Here is a 17291-nt window from a genome sequence, read left to right on the forward strand (position 1 = left end):
TTTCTAGCCTTTTTATAGTAGTAGTAGCAAGCAGTGCTCTCTCTTCCCTTTCATATTTTCTTTGATAATTATGAAAAATATTTGTCAAAGTCCATCGCATGCTCGGTGATGAGTGTATATTGAATTGTTTGGGACTCTCTCTCTCTCTCATGATTGCAATTTTTAGAGTTTCAAAGCAGAGGGTGCATGTTTTGGGACCAAATTCAAAGCACCATGTGTCAAACTGCATTTTCAAGAAGATGCACAGCAGGAAGATGTATCTAAGCAGACAAAAAAATTTTGAGGATCCAAAAAGCAAAAACTTTGAAGATATTTGATTGACCTAATTTACCTATATTAAGGATGGTTATGATTTAATCACGTCATTGTGAAAAAAACTTAATGATGTCAAATCTCAGTTCACATTATGGATAACTTCCTGTGAAAGTGAAAATTTCAGAAAAATAAATTTCCCCCCTCACCGAATCAAACCCTGGACCAAAGATTCAGATACTACTCTAGTAAAGAGATGAATCCACCTTAAATCTTCACCATCTATAGGCTGAAGACTGAAAATAGTTCATACTCCCTCCCATCCTCGTTAAATGTTTCGTACCCGAGTTTTAAGAAATTGTTTGACTATATTAATAAAAGTGGGTAGAAAAAAGTTAGTGGAATGTAGGTCCTACTTTTATATAGTATTAATTTTATAATAAAATGTGAGTAGGAATGAGTTAGTAAATGTAGAGTTCAATACAAAATATTATAAAAGTGAAATAAGACATTTATTAAGGACCGTCCAAATAAAAAAAAATATGAGGTATTTAATGGGACTAGAGGAGAGTATTCACTTATTTTTAATCAACGTTTAATGAGAAAGTAACTCTCTCCGTCTAGGCTAAGATGACACATTTCTTAGTCAATATAGGATTTTATGACTTGTTGGTTAATGTATTTAATTTAAGAGAGAAAGAGTTGTGTAATTGTGTAAGTATTAAATGGAGTGAGAAAGAGAGTTGAATAATCAACTAGAGTGAGAAAAAATGTGGTTGAGTGTATTAATTGAAGAAAGAAAGTTACCAAAAATAGAAATGTGTTATCTTGGTTTGACGTGAATCTGTGTGTTCACAATCATAGAATACAACGATATCGAGGGTCATGGGTTGATTGGGGTCCGAGAAGATGTAGACACATGACAAGAAACCAAGTGAAACTGGAATTTAATTTAAATAGTAATTTGCTTATCAAGATGACATCCAAAATCGACTCTACAAGCACCATTGTCTTCGTCTTCAAAAGGCTTCACGTGAGTACCTTGCACGCCCGAATTAGAGTCCAGGAAAAGAAGTTATAGTCATTTTAAGAAAGTCACGCAATGCTGAAAGAAACGCGCGGACGGGCGTTTTGCCTACAAAAATCGCCCGGTCGAGCGTGTTTGTCGAGTATCATGTTTTTGTCCAGAAAGTTTGCGCGGGCGGGTGTCGGGCACCTAGGTCGGACGATTTTCCCGAAAGGGCTCATTTTTTACCAAAACTTGTTTTATTTTGATCTTTTTAGACTCCTAGTATAAATACTTTTGTTAGGGTTCACTTCATGACAGCTTTTGAATGATATTGTAAGAACAAAAACTTAATTTGTGAGCGGCATCTTCATTTTTGAAAATTTATCAAAATCTTTCTTGCTTTGGTGAAAGGTATCTTGTGTTGTCTTCATTGTTTTGTGGAACGTCCATAGGTTCTAAACATTTATTTAAATCATAGCATCTTGGTCCTCTTTCTTTTATACTACCATTTTTATTATTTCATTTGTTGTTGTGTTATTTGGTTACTTGAAAAGTCTGGGAATGTGTATGGAATCATTAAGATTCATATTATAGTTTGAACAAATTAAAAAGAAAAATACTCCCTTCATCCCATTTAAAATGAAATATTTGGGAATTGACATAGGATTTTATGTAGTGTTGTTTGTGAGTTAAGTTAAAGTAAAAAAATAAAAATTAATAGGATAACCTAGAAAGGAAAACGTTGCATTTTTAATAGGACATAGAGAGCATGTTATTTAGTCTTGTTTATCCATTATATTAGGTCATATAGCAAACGCGATTACTTAATAAGTCAAGGAAAATGAAAGGCAATCCAGTGAGTCACCAACATTTGCTAAAAAAGAGAAGAAAGATCACATCAAAATCTCTACTTTCCCGATTTGGATTGTTTGTTGCACAGCTTTTGCTGCACGCTGTTTAGCTGCTTCGTTTTCATGTGACACCTGTTAATATTTTACTTCTTCCTTTCTATTTCGGCGTCTCGGTGGCATTTTATCATATGAATACTCAATATTCCCTCGAAGATGACACTACATTTTGGGCACATTAAAATAAAGAAAATAGATAATACTCGTCCATTTCAAGTAATATAGATATTTTTTTCTGCACTCATTTTAGAAAAAATATAACAAATGGTTAAAGTAGAGAGAAAGTAAAATAAGAGAAAAAATAATATAGAGAAAAGTCTTATCTACAATATTCTCTCTCTTACTTTACTAATTCTCCATTTTAACTATTTATAAAAAAAATTTCAAAACGAGTGCGCAAAATGGAGTGTCTCTATTATAATGGAACGGAGGAAGTAGTATTATATTCTCTCATTCCACTGTTATGAAAATCAATTCAATATTAGGAGTGTCAATTCAGTTTTAGTTTTACTATAAGGCCATGTTTGGTTGTCAGGATTCTATCTGAAAAAGTAATCTGATTCCTTATATTTAAAATTTTTGTGTTTGTTTCGGTTTTTAACAAACTGGGAAAGTAATAAGAATCCCGAGAACAAGGAAAGTTAGTACAACTTTCTAGGATTCTGAATCCTAGCTTTTCTTAGGGTATTCTTTTTCCCAGTTTTAGGATTCTTACATATTTAATGCAATATAATATTATTATTATTATTATTAAATATAATAAATAACTATATTAAATTTATCATAATTATAACTATATTATTATAATATATATAATTGTTATTATCATACTAATAATAATTAATAATTTATTAAATAATTAAAATGTAATTATATAATATAAAGCATATAATAATAATAATTATTCATTATAAAATCGTAGTGAAATTTTAAAGTATAAAATTGTTTAATTACAATATCTATAAATATAATAATAATAATAATAATAATAATAATAATAATAATAATAATAATAATAATAATAGTTATATTTATTATTATAAATATTTATAATTATAATACTCCATGTACCAATAATGTTTATACATTATGGATGATTCATATTTAAACTGTCCATCACAATAATAATATAATAATATAATTATTATTATTTGAAATTAATAATTATTAATGAATTTATATTATTATTTTTTTAATAAAAAATAATAAGTACTAGTATATTTTTAGTTTGGTGTTTAAATCCCAATATAAAGTATAAAATCTTGATATTTTTCAAACAGTGAAAAGTGAAGTTATTTGGAATCATATTCCCGGGATTCATTTTTCCAGAAATCATTTTCCTTGCCAACTTTACTTTCTCGTCAACCAAACATGGCCTAATAGTAAATAGGTATTACATTTCGCTAAGTTCGTACATATTTTAGTATAAAATTAAAAATGTATAAAGTGAGATTCACATAACTATTTTTCTATTATTATTTTTTAAAATTCGTCAATAGAAGAGTATTCTTTATAAAATGAACCATCTTTGACTAAAATAGAAAGCGATTTTTTTATTATATCCTACTCAAAATAATGTACTTTTAAAAATTTAAACATTACTTTCTCTATTTTACCTATTCTTACAAATTTGTTCGAATTTACATGTAGTTTTTGAAATGTACATTAATTATAGAAGGGATACTGCCTCTAAACTTATCAACTTTGGCAAAACTTTGGTAGTAGTATTTTTTATGAATTTTAAAATTAGTCTAAATTTTAAAATATCACAAACTTTTTAATCCCCAAATAAGATATATTCGACAAAAACTTACTTATTATATTTGGACAAGTTGTGAAATGTTTATTACTTCATTTTAGATCACTTTTTAAGTTCACGACAAGTAGGATAAAAAGTCACATAGAAAATTACGTTGTTTTAATAGTGTCAAGTAAGATAAAAAAAATGCACGTAAGTTAGTCGGATGTGATGAATGATATATCGTGGTGAATAAACAAGCAAAAAAGTTTGTGAAATTTTATACCAATTTTAAAGTTGGTAGAAAATATAAAAGTTTTGGCTAACATTGATGGTTTTAAGGACCAATATACCTTAATAAAATAAAATTACTCTCTTCGTCCCATAATAAGACGCATATTTAACTATTTGGTTCCTTCCACAATAAGAGTCACATTTTACTTTTATCATAAATAGATAGTACTCTAGTAGGTCTCACTATCTACAAATTCACTTCACTCATATTCTACTATAAAACTAATATAAAAAAGTAGACCTCTTATTCTATTAACTTTTTCAATCCACTATTCTTTACATTTCATAAAACTCGCGTCCACACTAAATATGACTTCTATTGTGGGACGATGGGAGTAAATCTAAAATAATACTATAAAGTAGCATGAAATATATTAGTGGAGTATAATATAGTCTAATAATCAATTTATACAAGTATCTTAATTTGATAGTACTTAATTAGTACTCCACTATTTAATAAGCCTAAATTGAGATGAGTTCTTAATTACAGAAAATGAGAAAGAAATAGCTTAAATAAATAAATAAAGTTATAAAGGCATGAAATGTTGGGTGGATAATGATCGAATATAACCAAAAGATATTTGTCACTGTAACCCTTTACCCAAATAAAATAAATAGTAGTCCACTATTGATATTTAGATAATACTTCGCCAGTCAATGAAAAACCATACTGTAATCGGTATGAATTTTTAATATAATAATTAGTGGTATGAGTAGTAAAATAAAAAACCTCACTCCTTTTTAAAAAATAAATAAAGACCTCACTTTAATTATGTGATGAATTTATGATAAATTGCGTGAATCTTATTATTACAAGTAAAAAGTGATATTTTTTTGTAAACAGGCTCAAAGAAAATTAGACAAAGTTTATGGTGAAGAAATAGTGATTGGATGAATAAACTTCCAGATGTACACTAGATAATGCTAAGATAATCCCACTCTACCATAAAGAAATTTGAAGTATATAATAATAATAATGCACAATTAAAAGATAACTCAATGATTGAAGTAATATCAGAATGAAAATATCAATAAAGGATATGTATAGTGTGATTTGCATGATTGACTGGGTAGGCAACAACAACAATATAAGAAATGATTTGGATGTGTGGTATTAATCAAAAGACAACATTCCTCTTCATATCTTTTTCTTTTTCTCCTTTGTCGTATCTAAACTTTGATGCTTCAAAAATTTAATCTCTTTTCTTTAAAATAAGTACTGTATTTTTTTTGAGAGAATAAGAGAAATACTAATCACGAAATGTTGAGTTGTTATCGTGATACCAATAAATAATTATAAAATCAATGTGGGGAGGAAGACTAGTTTTGACCAGTCTAAAATTGGCCCCACATATCCATGGTCCAAATTGTTCGTTTGGTTCGACTCTTAATTTTATTAATTTGATGCCATTTTTAAGACGTAGAATTTAGGTTCTTAATCAGAGTGTTGGATCCATTCACATTTCCACATGTGTGTAGTGTAATCGAATTGAGCTACTATCCTTCTTAAGTTAAATTAATTCAATATTTTCCGAATAATTTGATTTCACAAGCTTAATTTAGTTGAGTCCGAAAAAACTTTTCATTTAGATAAATAAAATTAATGAAAGACTTATGTACTTACTCCAATTGAAAGACTAAAAACTGTACGCATTAATAGTGTAAGATGTTAATTTTGTATACTCCGATGCATTTTTTCTTGACGCATGCTCCTATGCCAACTAATTAATAAAAGAAATTAATAATCTACATTGACTGATACTATAGTTTTGAAATATTATGGGAAATTTACTTATTTGATTCTAATGACACACTTATATATTACTACTAACTTTTAAAATTATCGTAGTAGTACTTAATTGCAAACTGGAGCAGTTGAAACCTTAGATCATACTACAAAGTTTAACTACATAGTTTGTTAAACTTTGTAAATCACAATTTGGTCGGCTAAGAAAATTCTACCTCCATTAGACTTGTTTAACTACAATCTTAATCATTAAAAGTTAGCTTCTATCTAGATTTTTAACACCCTTTTATCAAGGAAGTCATGAGGTAATTCTTAATCAAATAAACATATATAAAAAGTTGTTGGAAAATATGCGTTTAATTACTAGAAGTTAACATTAAGAAAATGCCAAATATAACATCACAAGATATTTTGATAGAAAATATTGATTTAAATTTACATAGTACATGTAGAACAAATTCATTGTTAGGTATATATACTCCCTCCATCCACGAATATGACGACTGTTCTTTCTATTTTAGTACATCCGTGAATATAAGTCCCGATTTATAATTACTATAAATGATAAAGATGTCTCACATTCCACTGACTCATTTCACTCGCATATCATAAAACTAATAAACACAAGTGTGACCCATATTCCATTAACTTTCCTCCAGGGGCGTATCTACCCTTTGTGTAGATGGGGCAATTGCCCCTCCTCACCCCCACAAATCCTTTTAAATTTTGGTACAAATTTCCAAATATATATCAACTTCTTCACTAAATGCCCCCTTATTATAATTTATAAAATTACCATAGATATAATTTTGCCCCCTTTGGCATGATTTTCTGGCTACGCCCCTGCTTTCCTCTACCCATTTTTTTTAACATTTTAAAAACTCGCATTGGAAAGAAATGAGACTCTTATTAGTGGAAGAGGGGATCATATATTTATATTTTTCAATGGGAGAGAAAAAGATCTTGGAAAAATGTCGGACAGGGGTAAGATGGTCTTTCTGTGATGCAAAACACAGACCACTTTTGAGCTTTGACACATCTCTCTCTGCATTTGCAAAATGGACTTGTCTTTCCAATATTAAAACGACGTCCAAAACTCACAACAAAAAATATCCATGATTTTTATGCTCAAATCTTCTGCTCAAGTGACGTCATCTTCCCGACCACTCCCTATTAAATGTGAGCTTCACTTGCTCTTCTTTTTCTGTAGACTTAAAATATATAGTTAATTGTTCATCCTTGTTTTTGTTTTTAACAGAGGAGGATGGGGCATGTATCAACAATTTTGAATGGTTTAATGAGAAGAAGGAGACGAGCAAAGCAGGATTGTGATAGAAATGGAAGAGACGCCGCAGATAGGATGGCCAGAGATGCCCGGAAAAATGAGGTGGTGTTGAGGAGCTCAGGCACTCTCAATTCCGCTTCTGTTTTCTCAAAGAGAGGCGACAAGCCCACCAACCAAGACCGCTGCATTGTTTGGGAGGTATCTATCTATCTATGTTATATGCATGGCAGTAATAGCATGATGATCTTGTTGAATTATAGGATTTTGGATGCCAACGTGACATGATCTTCTGTGGGATATTCGACGGCCACGGTCCCTGGGGCCATTTTGTGGCGAATCAAGTGAGAGAGGCGATGCCCTCCTCTCTCCTCTCCACTTGGCAACACACGCTAATTGCTCAAGCTTCCTCCGATAAAAACAAGCTTCATCACTTCAACATATGGAAACACTCGTATCTCAAGACATGCGCTGCTATCGATAAGGAGCTTCAGCACAATGGCAGCATCGATGCATTCTACAGCGGAACCACTGCCTTAACCATTGTTAAACAGGTACTCCTACTATATAATAATATCTTAAAACTCTTTATTAGCCTTGATTTAAAACTTGTTTTGTGAAATAGGGAGATGACATATTCATAGCCAACGTCGGGGACTGCCGCGCTGTGTTGGGAACTTACTCTGAGAGTGAGAGTAGTGGCAGCAAATTGGTGGCAGAGCAGCTCACGATTGACATGAAGCCTAACCTACCTCGTTAGTGTCCACTTAATTATGATCATTTCTCATAATCAGAATATTGCTGATTAATTACTTGACAGAGGAGGCTGCTCGGATTAGTGAGTGCAACGGGCGGGTGTACAGCATGGATGACGAATGCGGTGTGCCTAGGCTGTGGCTGCCACACGAGGAGTCCCCGGGGCTGGCCATATCCAGGGCCTTCGGGGACTACTGCGCTAAGGACTTTGGCCTCATTTCTGTGCCTCACATCACTCACAGGCGCATAACTACTCATGACCACTTTATTGTGCTCGCAACAGATGGGGTATTATCATGTATTGGTTTTAATTGATTGTTTATTTATTGGTTGATGAATCAACTGAATTAATGATTAATTGAAGGTTTGGGATGTTATATCGAATGAAGAAGCAGTGGAAATCGTAGTAGGAACAGAAAGGGAGAAATCTGGGAAGCGTTTGGTGGAGTGCGCTGCTCGTGCGTGGAAGCGGAAGAGAAAGGGGATCGCCATGGATGATATCTCTGCCATTGTACTTTTCCTCCATTCTAATTTCTAAGCTCACTCCAACATTTTCGTCTAACCTGTGTATTATGTACTATCTATCAATCTATATCCTACTTTAGTGATCTACTGAGTTTTATAAATATACCTAGCAAACAGTCACATTTTTTGGTTTTTGAGTGATAAATACTCCCTCAGTAACAAAATAAAAATTATCCAACCACGGTATATGTTCAACCAATCCTACACGGAATGAGTTTAACTTAATTCGTTTATATCTCCACATACAAAAAGATGTACTAATATCTTTGCTAGGGTGGTTGTCTATATTAAGCATTTTGATTCACAATATAAACCTGCAGCCATTATTTAGCATATGCAGGAAAAGAATCTAAATAACCTACAAGAAATTGTGGTAGATCTTGTTTATAGTAGATGACAGTGAGAAGATTGACCTGATTGAATTAGATTTATTTAAGAGTGTTACACATTTTGTAATTAAATGCAATCTTCAAATGTGTAACTAGTTCACATTTACCAAATGCATACTAGCATGCAAAACCAGAACTAGAGGAATTTACTTCTCGCATATTGTCCCATTTTTAGAATTTTGCTCCAAGAACGAATGTGATACAAATGCGAGAAGCTGTAGTTGCTTTAATTAATTTTTACTGATAAATGGAGTATATAAATTTGAGAAAAAAAAATCAAGAAATTATTATATGCCATACTAAGACATCCAGAGTGTCCACGGTGGTGGCGCTGCGGCGGATGGAGCGGAGCCGCAAACGCGGCGTGGAAGGGGCGGTTTACCGGTGACTGGTGCGGCGGTCCACTGCAGACAGCCGGTTGCGGCGGCGCCGGCAGTGTAAATTTTTTAATTTTATTTATTTATTTATTTTTTCTGATTTTATTTCTATAAAATATCTATTCTCAATTCATTTTTTTTTATTCTATTCCATTTTATTTATTTTTTTCAATTAATTTTATTCAAGTTCAATTAAAATATATCAACAATCGCTAAAATAAGTTAAAATATACTACTAATAATTGGTAAAATAAGGTGAGTCGTGAATGAGCATCCGCCGTGGACCATTTACAGTTAAATTTGATTGGATACTGAAATTCGAGTAGAGAACGATGCAGGAATAGCTTTTAATTTTTAGGACTCCACGCCCAACACAACCATCCATCTTCACCACTGCTCCATCCATCCACCCATAAATAAATTGAATTGAAACACAAACCATAATTAAATTGATCTTATGCTTCTTCTGAGTGGCGTTGCTCTTAAAAATCCACATATTTTTGTTGGGCAATGGCGTTGCGCGCAAAAGGCGAGATTTTCAAGGCTTTCACAGACGTTATTGGGGCTTGTTAAATTTATGTTGTTTGCTGTGATCGTTTTTTATTTTTATGTGAATTTGCTTGTAAATCATCATGTATTATACTGCACAAGACAGGTTTGGATGCAGTAGTGAATAGATTTTTAGACGCCACAGGTCTTTGAGGGCTTATGCTAGATGGTATTCTATTTGTGTGTGGGGGCATATTTCTATGCAGAATTTGGAGTTGCACTACTGAACCGGACACATTTTTAGGAAATTTCTGTTTTTGAATTAAAACGTTCAAATTAGACATCGTGTGTGCATTTTTTTGGTATGTGTGTGTATGTGTCAACGAGCTTTAATTCACGGGAAGTGGAATATTAGGTAGAGGGGCAAGGTCTTCTAGTTGAAATTGCTATACTAAAGATTGATTTAGTGAACTGATGGTAGTTCTTGATCTATTTCTAAGTATTGAAACTACTTTATGGTGTGCTTATTGCAAATTTCTTACTCCTCTTGCCTCAATACTTGGAAGTTGAAACTTGTAGCCTTGACACATTTAGATGAAGATAGCATGAACGTTTCCTGCTTTTCTCATAGCTAACAGATTTGGACACGAACCATTGGTTCTTTTCTGTTGCCCAAGATAATTGGCTTTGGGACCTCACCAGTTCAATCAGCAAGTTACTGAATAACACATATTTTTCTACCTCGGAGTGATAAGCTACTAGTATAATAATGCTATGCAAGTTCTGGCTCTTACACTTAGTTATGATTGTGTTACAGTTCTACAGAAGAAGGCAGAAAAGTTTGAACTTAAGAAATTGCAGGCTATTAAAGTAACTAAGGAAGGAGTATCTTCCCTTGACACCCTGCTTCAAGATGTTTATGTCAATCGGCGCCCAAAGCAAACTGATTATGAAGCTCGAAAAGATTTAATTCGCGTCTTCAATGAGATAGCAAAGGAACTTTATGGTAACCTCTCTGCCTTTATGGGATTTCATTGCCTTACAGCACTTCTTGAAAGGCCTTGATTTTGTTATCATTTGTGTTATTTTCTGGAAGAAGCCAGGGTTATGTATTCTCCTTTCAAATTGAACCATGAACTTGCTAGTGTAGTTCATATTATCTACTCGTTCTCTTTAAATATGTCATATGAATGTATATGAATTATGTTGATATTTCTTGTTAATGTTTGTCTTTTCAGGCACCTCAAAGGATATTCCCATAGTAGTGGAATTTGGTTCTTTTGTAATGGATCTTTTCAGCACTGCAAGTGATCTGGACCTCTCGGTAAATTTTAACACCGGTGGAGTTGATTTTCCACGTGAAAAGAAGATCCAGACTTTGAGAAAGTTTGCAAGAAAGCTGTACGCTATACAGAGTATAATTTCCAGTTCACATTTTTGCTTATTCTTACAATTTTAATATTTCATTGTATTTCGGAATATATATCTTGTTGACTTTGAAAGGAATATATTTCTTTCTAATTTAACCTTAAAAAGTAGAATACAGTTATCAAAGGACAACCAGTATTTACTTTTTTATTGCAAAACCAACTTGAAGGAACTTGAGTATCGTTGAACTTTACCAAGTTCAATTTGGATACATTTTTACATTTTCACACTTAAGTGGCCTTTTCCTGCCAAAACTATTCTTGTGTAAAATTCAAATAGTATGGGGCATATTTCTTCTTTAGGTATGGGGCATGTTTCCGGTGTCCTTCCTATCACTACTGCAAAGGTACCCATTCTGAAATGTGTTGACTGTGGAACTGGAGTTGAGTGTGATATATCAGTCGAAAATAGAGATGGGATTTCAAAATCAAAGATTATTTGGATGATCTCATCCATTGATGAAAGGTTTAAAAAGCTTAGCTTTTTGGTAAGACATCATCTCCAACTCTCTGTTAGTATGTTTTATTATGCCATTTACCATTTCAGCCTTTAGTTATCCATATTTGATCTTTACAGTGCGGACCATTCCATTTTTGTTTGCTATTTTTGGGTTGGACAATGTGATGGCAATTTCGTAGAAATGTGCCTTGTAATCTTATTATGGTAGATATGTATTTTTTTACTATGTCGAGTTCTGAATCCGCTCTTGATAATATTGACTGCAGACCTAAATTCTCACCAATCATTAGGGTCATCTCATATACCAGTTTAAATTGTGAAGGATCTTCTAGGTTTTCATGGAGCACTGCTAACAACTAAGACTCATATAGTCAGTTTGTACTCAGTTTATTAGTTTATTGTCTGTTGGCTACTTTTAGATCTTTTTATTGTTCATTGAAAATGAACTTCTGATATTTTGTTGCCAGTGCCACCCTAACACTTGCCTATTTCCCTGTTCAAAGTCCTGTGGGCTTGTGATGCCCTTCTGGCACTGGAATTGAATTATGTGGTGGTTGATTTGAAAGGCATGGTAATGAATTTGGTGCTACAGAAATGGATAAAAAGAATGAGAGGTGATGGGCCTGAAGGTGGTCATTGCGCTACACATGAAAATTATGCGTAATAAATAATTTCAAAGGATTAAGGAACGACTCTTGCTAGAGCTGATGTCTCCTTCAATATAGCTTGTCACAGTTGACTTTCCAATTCTAGTTTTAGAAGATCAATATTTATGCATTTTCTAGCCTTTCCTACAGAGAGTAACTGAGGATTGTTACAACTTACGTGTCATATTTTTGTTGTTCACTAATAAATTCTAATGAACATCAACTTATCTTCCTCACAGATGAAGAATTGGGCTAAAGCATACAACATCAACAGTTCAAAAGATAAAACCCTTAATTCTCTCTCCATAATTCTCTTGGTCGCATTTCATTTACAGGTATTGTTTTTTGGTGCACATTCCATGCCTGTATTATATCTGTCGTTGCAATTTGTCATGTTTCTTGCTTTATGGTTTGTTCTTATTGTCATTTTTCTTTTTCTTGTTGGTTTGGGGTTCAGTTGTTACAGACATACAAGCTAATGCCCTTTTGGGTCCATGCTTGGCCAGGACGTGTTTCTTAATATGTTTTCATTTTAAGGAAAAAGTATCAATTAAATCGGTTTTAGAGACGAACATTGAACATATACTGTAATAGACATGCCTTCAAATGACTATACACAGTATCAGATATATATATGCGGATACTTGTGAGACATAACTGCACATGTGCTCAGATAAAATAACATCAGTTGACAAACTCTGCCACTTAGTGTAGTAGTTTCTTATAAAAGAAAATAAAAATCTAAAAAGAATCTCCATCAAGTTCAGTGTGGATACATGTAAGTGGAAAACATAGCATCACCTTTCACAAGCACACTCAGTTCTTTAGCCAATATCTTATCCCCCTTTCATCTTTCCGTCTTTCTTTGATTCTTCTTCCTAACTTTTTATTCTCTTCTCTTTCTTCTTCTTCTTTTTTTTTCGTTAAACGCTTTTCAGTCAAAATTCTTAGATATCTGAGTTGTCAAGCCTATTGCAGGCTAACAATTAAAAAGGCAGACTAAGGAGAAGATGCGTTAAAACAATCTTATAGACTTGGTGGTTTATCAATATAATGGGACTGGTAGAAAAAGAATGATAAGGATCTTCAGTTTTTCATTTTTCGAGTTGGCTTTGGGCAATGTACCTGTGGGGCTGTGTAGGTTTGTAATGAAAGTGAACACTGGCTAACTATTTTCATTTTAAGTGAACTCAGCAAACTTAAAATGGTGCAAATATTAATTCCCAAAAAAAGTTGCCAAATTTTACTCGATATTTTTGTTTTAGACACATTATTTGTAGCAAAATAGATTTTCCTAATGAATTTATTAACCAGAAAAATGCTGTGAAATATAATCTTTCACTATTGCAGTGTTGGAAATCCCAATAAAACAAACTGTTGATCTTGAAAAATTATTCCATAATATTTTTCCAATCGTTGAAATTTGGGAGTGTCTATTTTGCTATGAAATAAAATAATGAGATTGTTATTAAACGTTTTATAAAGCTTGTTGAAAACCAAAATTGGGTCAAGTTAGGTACTTTTCTCAGCAACTAATCTCATGTTATTTAGAAGGCTGTTTTTCTCAAGAAAATGATTGCTAACTTTACGCCTGATTTATTTGTTAAGTTAGTATTTTTCTTGCTATATCATACTATAGATTAAACAATTACTGCTCTTTTGTTTGACACTGAGCTATGACTTTTGGCATTCCTTAACCGACGCCTCACTGCTGGTTTAGCTTCTCTTTTTGCCTGAAATGATCTTCAGGGGTTTCACCATTATTAATTTCCTTTGTCCTTTATAGTACAGTACATCTTTATATACTGAAGTTTATTCTGTCTTCCTTATTCCATGGTCTTCCTATTCCCACAGACTCGGACTCCTCCTATACTTCCTCCATTTTCTGCCATCTTCAAAGGTAGATATCCTGCACCGAACTAGTTTTTTTCACATTCATCAGAGTACAAGGTAGCCATAGCCTCCAGTGTCGTATTCTTGTCACCATCCGTATCTTCGGCATATATTTTCCTTGCATTATTGATTGCTTCACGTATGGCTAGTACCCCATGTCTCATTATCTAATATGGAATGTATTTCTCTTAGAAATGACACCCTCTTTCTGTCCACACTACAAAGGTGCGGGCACATGCTTCTAAATATTTGTTTTGAGTTTGAGTTATTCAAACTAAATATAAACATTAATATGAATAGAAGAATATGTCTCTTTTAATTTATTTGTATATATATTTAACTAAAAGCTAGTACCTTCTTTCCAATTGAAAATTGTGTTTTGGTCTAAATAAGTACTAGGAAAAAACTGTAAACATCAATATTACTTCGTTATGCTCTAGTTATTTATTTGCATATTGTAACATAATTACAACAAAAAATATCTTTTGGATGGATAATATAATTACCAAGATATTAGTTAGACAGAATATTATGCTTTAGTAATAACTTTTCAAGATTTTCAAAAAGTATTTATACTTAAAAATAATATTAGAGGAAATTACTAAAAGATAAACACATTAAGTTGAAGTGATTATTTAAATAAGAAAACCAATATCACTAAGATGTTGGATCTGTGGTACCCCTGGAGAAATAATGCTGGTGTTACTTAACCGTGTGTTTCCATATGTTCACATCCATGCCCTCATGTAATCCTGGAAATCCATGGGTATAACTTTTCTCATGTAATTTCTCCAGCAGTAGCATAAGACCACTCTTTAAAGGTTAGTTGCTTCTGAGTTTGTGTTTGGGGCTAAGTACATGACTAAATTGCTGCACAATTCAGTTTGGGAGCTGGTAATTGTCTTTAAGAATTGCTTAGTCGCGTCATGTGAATGTAAGTGCAACCTCGCTTTCTTTCATATTTAAGTGACCTTTAAATGGTTATCACGTAGATGGCACTGATCCCGCAACGGTTGAAAAATCAATTCCTAATTTTTTAAATTATGGGAAAAGAAATAAGGAATCTTTGGCTGAGCTCTTCATCACTCTACTTCTCAAGGTACTCAGTTACTTAACAATTTTAAGAGAAATGCCTATTTCTAATCCTTAAAACCCATTTTATATCATTTTATGAGGGGAGAGGATCAACAGTAATGGGTTTTGTTAAATTTGCAGTTATCTTCTGTTGAAATACTTTGGGCGAAAGGTCTCTGTGCAAGCACATGCACTGCTTCTTGGACATCCAAAACTTGGAATTCTAAAGTTTCCTGTATCAGTGTAATTACTATATCTACTCTTCTGTCTCAAAATTTGATGATCTTTGATGCAACATGACGAGTACCAGTTCCACAGGTAGAGGATTTTACTGATATATCCCAGAATGTGGCTCGGGCTGTTGGACCTGGAGAAGTGAAACAGATCTATAAATGTATAGAGATATCTATTCAACATCTCACCTCCTTCATGGGGGGTCAGATTGGACTACAACTCAAGGATCTTCTGTTTGGGGTTGATGGCATCCCTTTCTCAATTCCTAGAGGTATTGCGAATTTCAATATGACTACACAATTCCCTCATGTCCAATCTCATGGAAAAAGAATAGTAACTGGGAAACGAGAGAAAAAATCATTGCGTCCTTTCAATAAGAATAGTACAGCCCACATGAAAAGACAGTCAGGGAAGGGGAAGCAAGTAGAGCAAGCTGTGCTGGTTGAGACTTCGTTGGCAAAGAGGATGCGGACAGATGAAGGCTGGGCAGATGGAAATGCTGCAGTGGGATATGAAGCTAGAGGTGGTGGGGGTTGGGGAGTTTCTGAACAGAACAGATGGGGAGGCTGGGGAAGAGGAAATCAGCAACAGCAAAGCAGTTGGGGATGGGGAGCCGTTCAGCAGGGCGGTGGTTGGGGAGAAGGAAATCAGCAAAGCAGCGGGGGTTGGGATAAGGGAGCAATGCAGCAAGGCAGTGGTTGGGGAGAAGGAGATCAGCATGGAAGTCAGGGTTGGGAGGGTGGAATACGGCAGGGCGGTGGTTGGGGAGATGGAAACTACGTGGGTCGGGGTTGGGGTGGTGGAGGTTGGGAAAGAAGTGAGCAGGGAAATGTTGGAGGTTGGGGTTGGGGTTATCAGCATGGCTCAAACCTATGTTGATAGGCTGCTGCATCCATGTAAGAAAACTTGAGGATAATAAAGTTTTTTTTTCCATTGTTTTCTATTTCATGAGAATTTAGCTTAGTTATTATAACATAAAAGGAAGCTTTAAATGTAAGAAATCATAGTTTTAAAAAATCGAAAGCAAAAGCATTAGAAATGAAGAGCTGTTAATGTTTTGATAAAATCTTGGATCTTAATCCTTGTCTCCTCCAGTTTTGAAGTGGTGTTGGGGAGGTCATTGCTATAGCTTTTCCATAACACTTTTCATAAAGATGTTAAATTCAACAAACAAATTTAATGTCAGCCAATCAACAATATGAATTTCAGGTTTACAGCGAAGGAAATTTTTTTTAAAAAAAACAAGTACTCGGAATGAAAAAGAAAAATAACTTTAACCACCAAACACATAAAAAAGCATGCACGACTGGGCTTACATATGACCAATTATAGTAATATATTTTAAAAATACATAAAATTTGATTTTATAGTACTATACCAAATTCTTTATTTTGTAAGTGGACAACATAAACCCACCAAATAAACAATTATTATGTTATTGGACAACATAAACACTTTGGTTACCATGTGATCCTTTTATTTCTGGCTATTTCGAGTCTAGCTCGTTATACATGATTTCTAGTATATTTTCAAACTCAATAAGAATTTAAATTATGTAAAAGAAATTTATATACTTGCATGTGTAAAAGAAATTTCAAATAAAGATCATATGTTAATATTTTGTGCTACACTATCATATATTTTTGTTATATCTCGTAGTATCTGACTATTGAATGATCCACATCTAGTACTCTATCAAACACTAAAAGTAGAGGAATTAGAGCATTTTCAACCATTTCACTAAATTCAAACTCATTTTAGTGTAAATTTCACACTAAATATTGATTTTA

The 17291-nt window shown here is 33.2% G+C and overlaps 2 protein-coding genes across 3 annotated transcripts; both read left to right on the plus strand.

Annotated features, from left to right (window-relative positions):
- Positions 1–6988: 6988 nt before the first annotated feature.
- On the plus strand, positions 6989–8596 carry LOC125204174 (probable protein phosphatase 2C 34). Its single transcript, XM_048102747.1, has 6 exons — positions 6989–7127; positions 7207–7431; positions 7494–7784; positions 7856–7985; positions 8051–8274; positions 8351–8596. The coding sequence occupies exons 2-6, from the start codon at positions 7213–7215 to the stop codon at positions 8522–8524; spliced, it is 1038 nt and encodes a 345-aa protein (XP_047958704.1). The 5' UTR covers positions 6989–7127; positions 7207–7212; the 3' UTR covers positions 8525–8596.
- A 987-nt stretch (positions 8597–9583) lies between these two features.
- On the plus strand, positions 9584–16444 carry LOC125207093 (protein HESO1-like). Of its 2 annotated transcripts, none has more exons than XM_048106302.1 (9): positions 9584–9806; positions 10628–10772; positions 11005–11181; positions 11497–11681; positions 12540–12635; positions 14155–14200; positions 15186–15292; positions 15409–15510; positions 15586–16444. In XM_048106302.1, exons 1-9 carry the CDS (start codon positions 9735–9737, stop codon positions 16378–16380), a joined length of 1725 nt encoding a protein of 574 aa, XP_047962259.1. In that variant the 5' UTR covers positions 9584–9734; the 3' UTR covers positions 16381–16444. The 2 variants fall into 2 exon arrangements, with proteins under 2 accessions (XP_047962259.1, XP_047962260.1); XM_048106303.1 differs by having other exon boundaries at positions 9614–9806; positions 10584–10772.
- The last annotated feature ends 847 nt before the right edge of the window (positions 16445–17291 follow it).

Source organism: Salvia hispanica, chromosome 2 (genome assembly GCF_023119035.1).
Source record: "Salvia hispanica cultivar TCC Black 2014 chromosome 2, UniMelb_Shisp_WGS_1.0, whole genome shotgun sequence".
NCBI lineage: Eukaryota > Viridiplantae > Streptophyta > Magnoliopsida > Lamiales > Lamiaceae > Salvia > Salvia hispanica.

What these genes read in the sequence shown, in the direction of transcription:
- LOC125204174 (XM_048102747.1), top strand. Translation starts at nt 7,213, where the DNA reads ATGGGGCATGTATCAACAATTTTGAATGGTTTAATGAGAAGAAGGAGA. An exon ending in CATGAAGCCTAACCTACCTC is followed by an intron (nt 7,986 to 8,050) that starts GTTAGTGTCCAC and finishes ATTACTTGACAG; the next exon opens with AGGAGGCTGCTCGGATTAGT. An exon ending in TTGTGCTCGCAACAGATGGG is followed by an intron (nt 8,275 to 8,350) that starts GTATTATCATGT and finishes GATTAATTGAAG; the next exon opens with GTTTGGGATGTTATATCGAA.
- LOC125207093 (XM_048106302.1), top strand. Translation starts at nt 9,735, where the DNA reads ATGCTTCTTCTGAGTGGCGTTGCTCTTAAAAATCCACATATTTTTGTT. An exon ending in AAAGCTGTACGCTATACAGA is followed by an intron (nt 11,182 to 11,496) that starts GTATAATTTCCA and finishes TTTCTTCTTTAG; the next exon opens with GTATGGGGCATGTTTCCGGT. An exon ending in TTAAAAAGCTTAGCTTTTTG is followed by an intron (nt 11,682 to 12,539) that starts GTAAGACATCAT and finishes TCTTCCTCACAG; the next exon opens with ATGAAGAATTGGGCTAAAGC.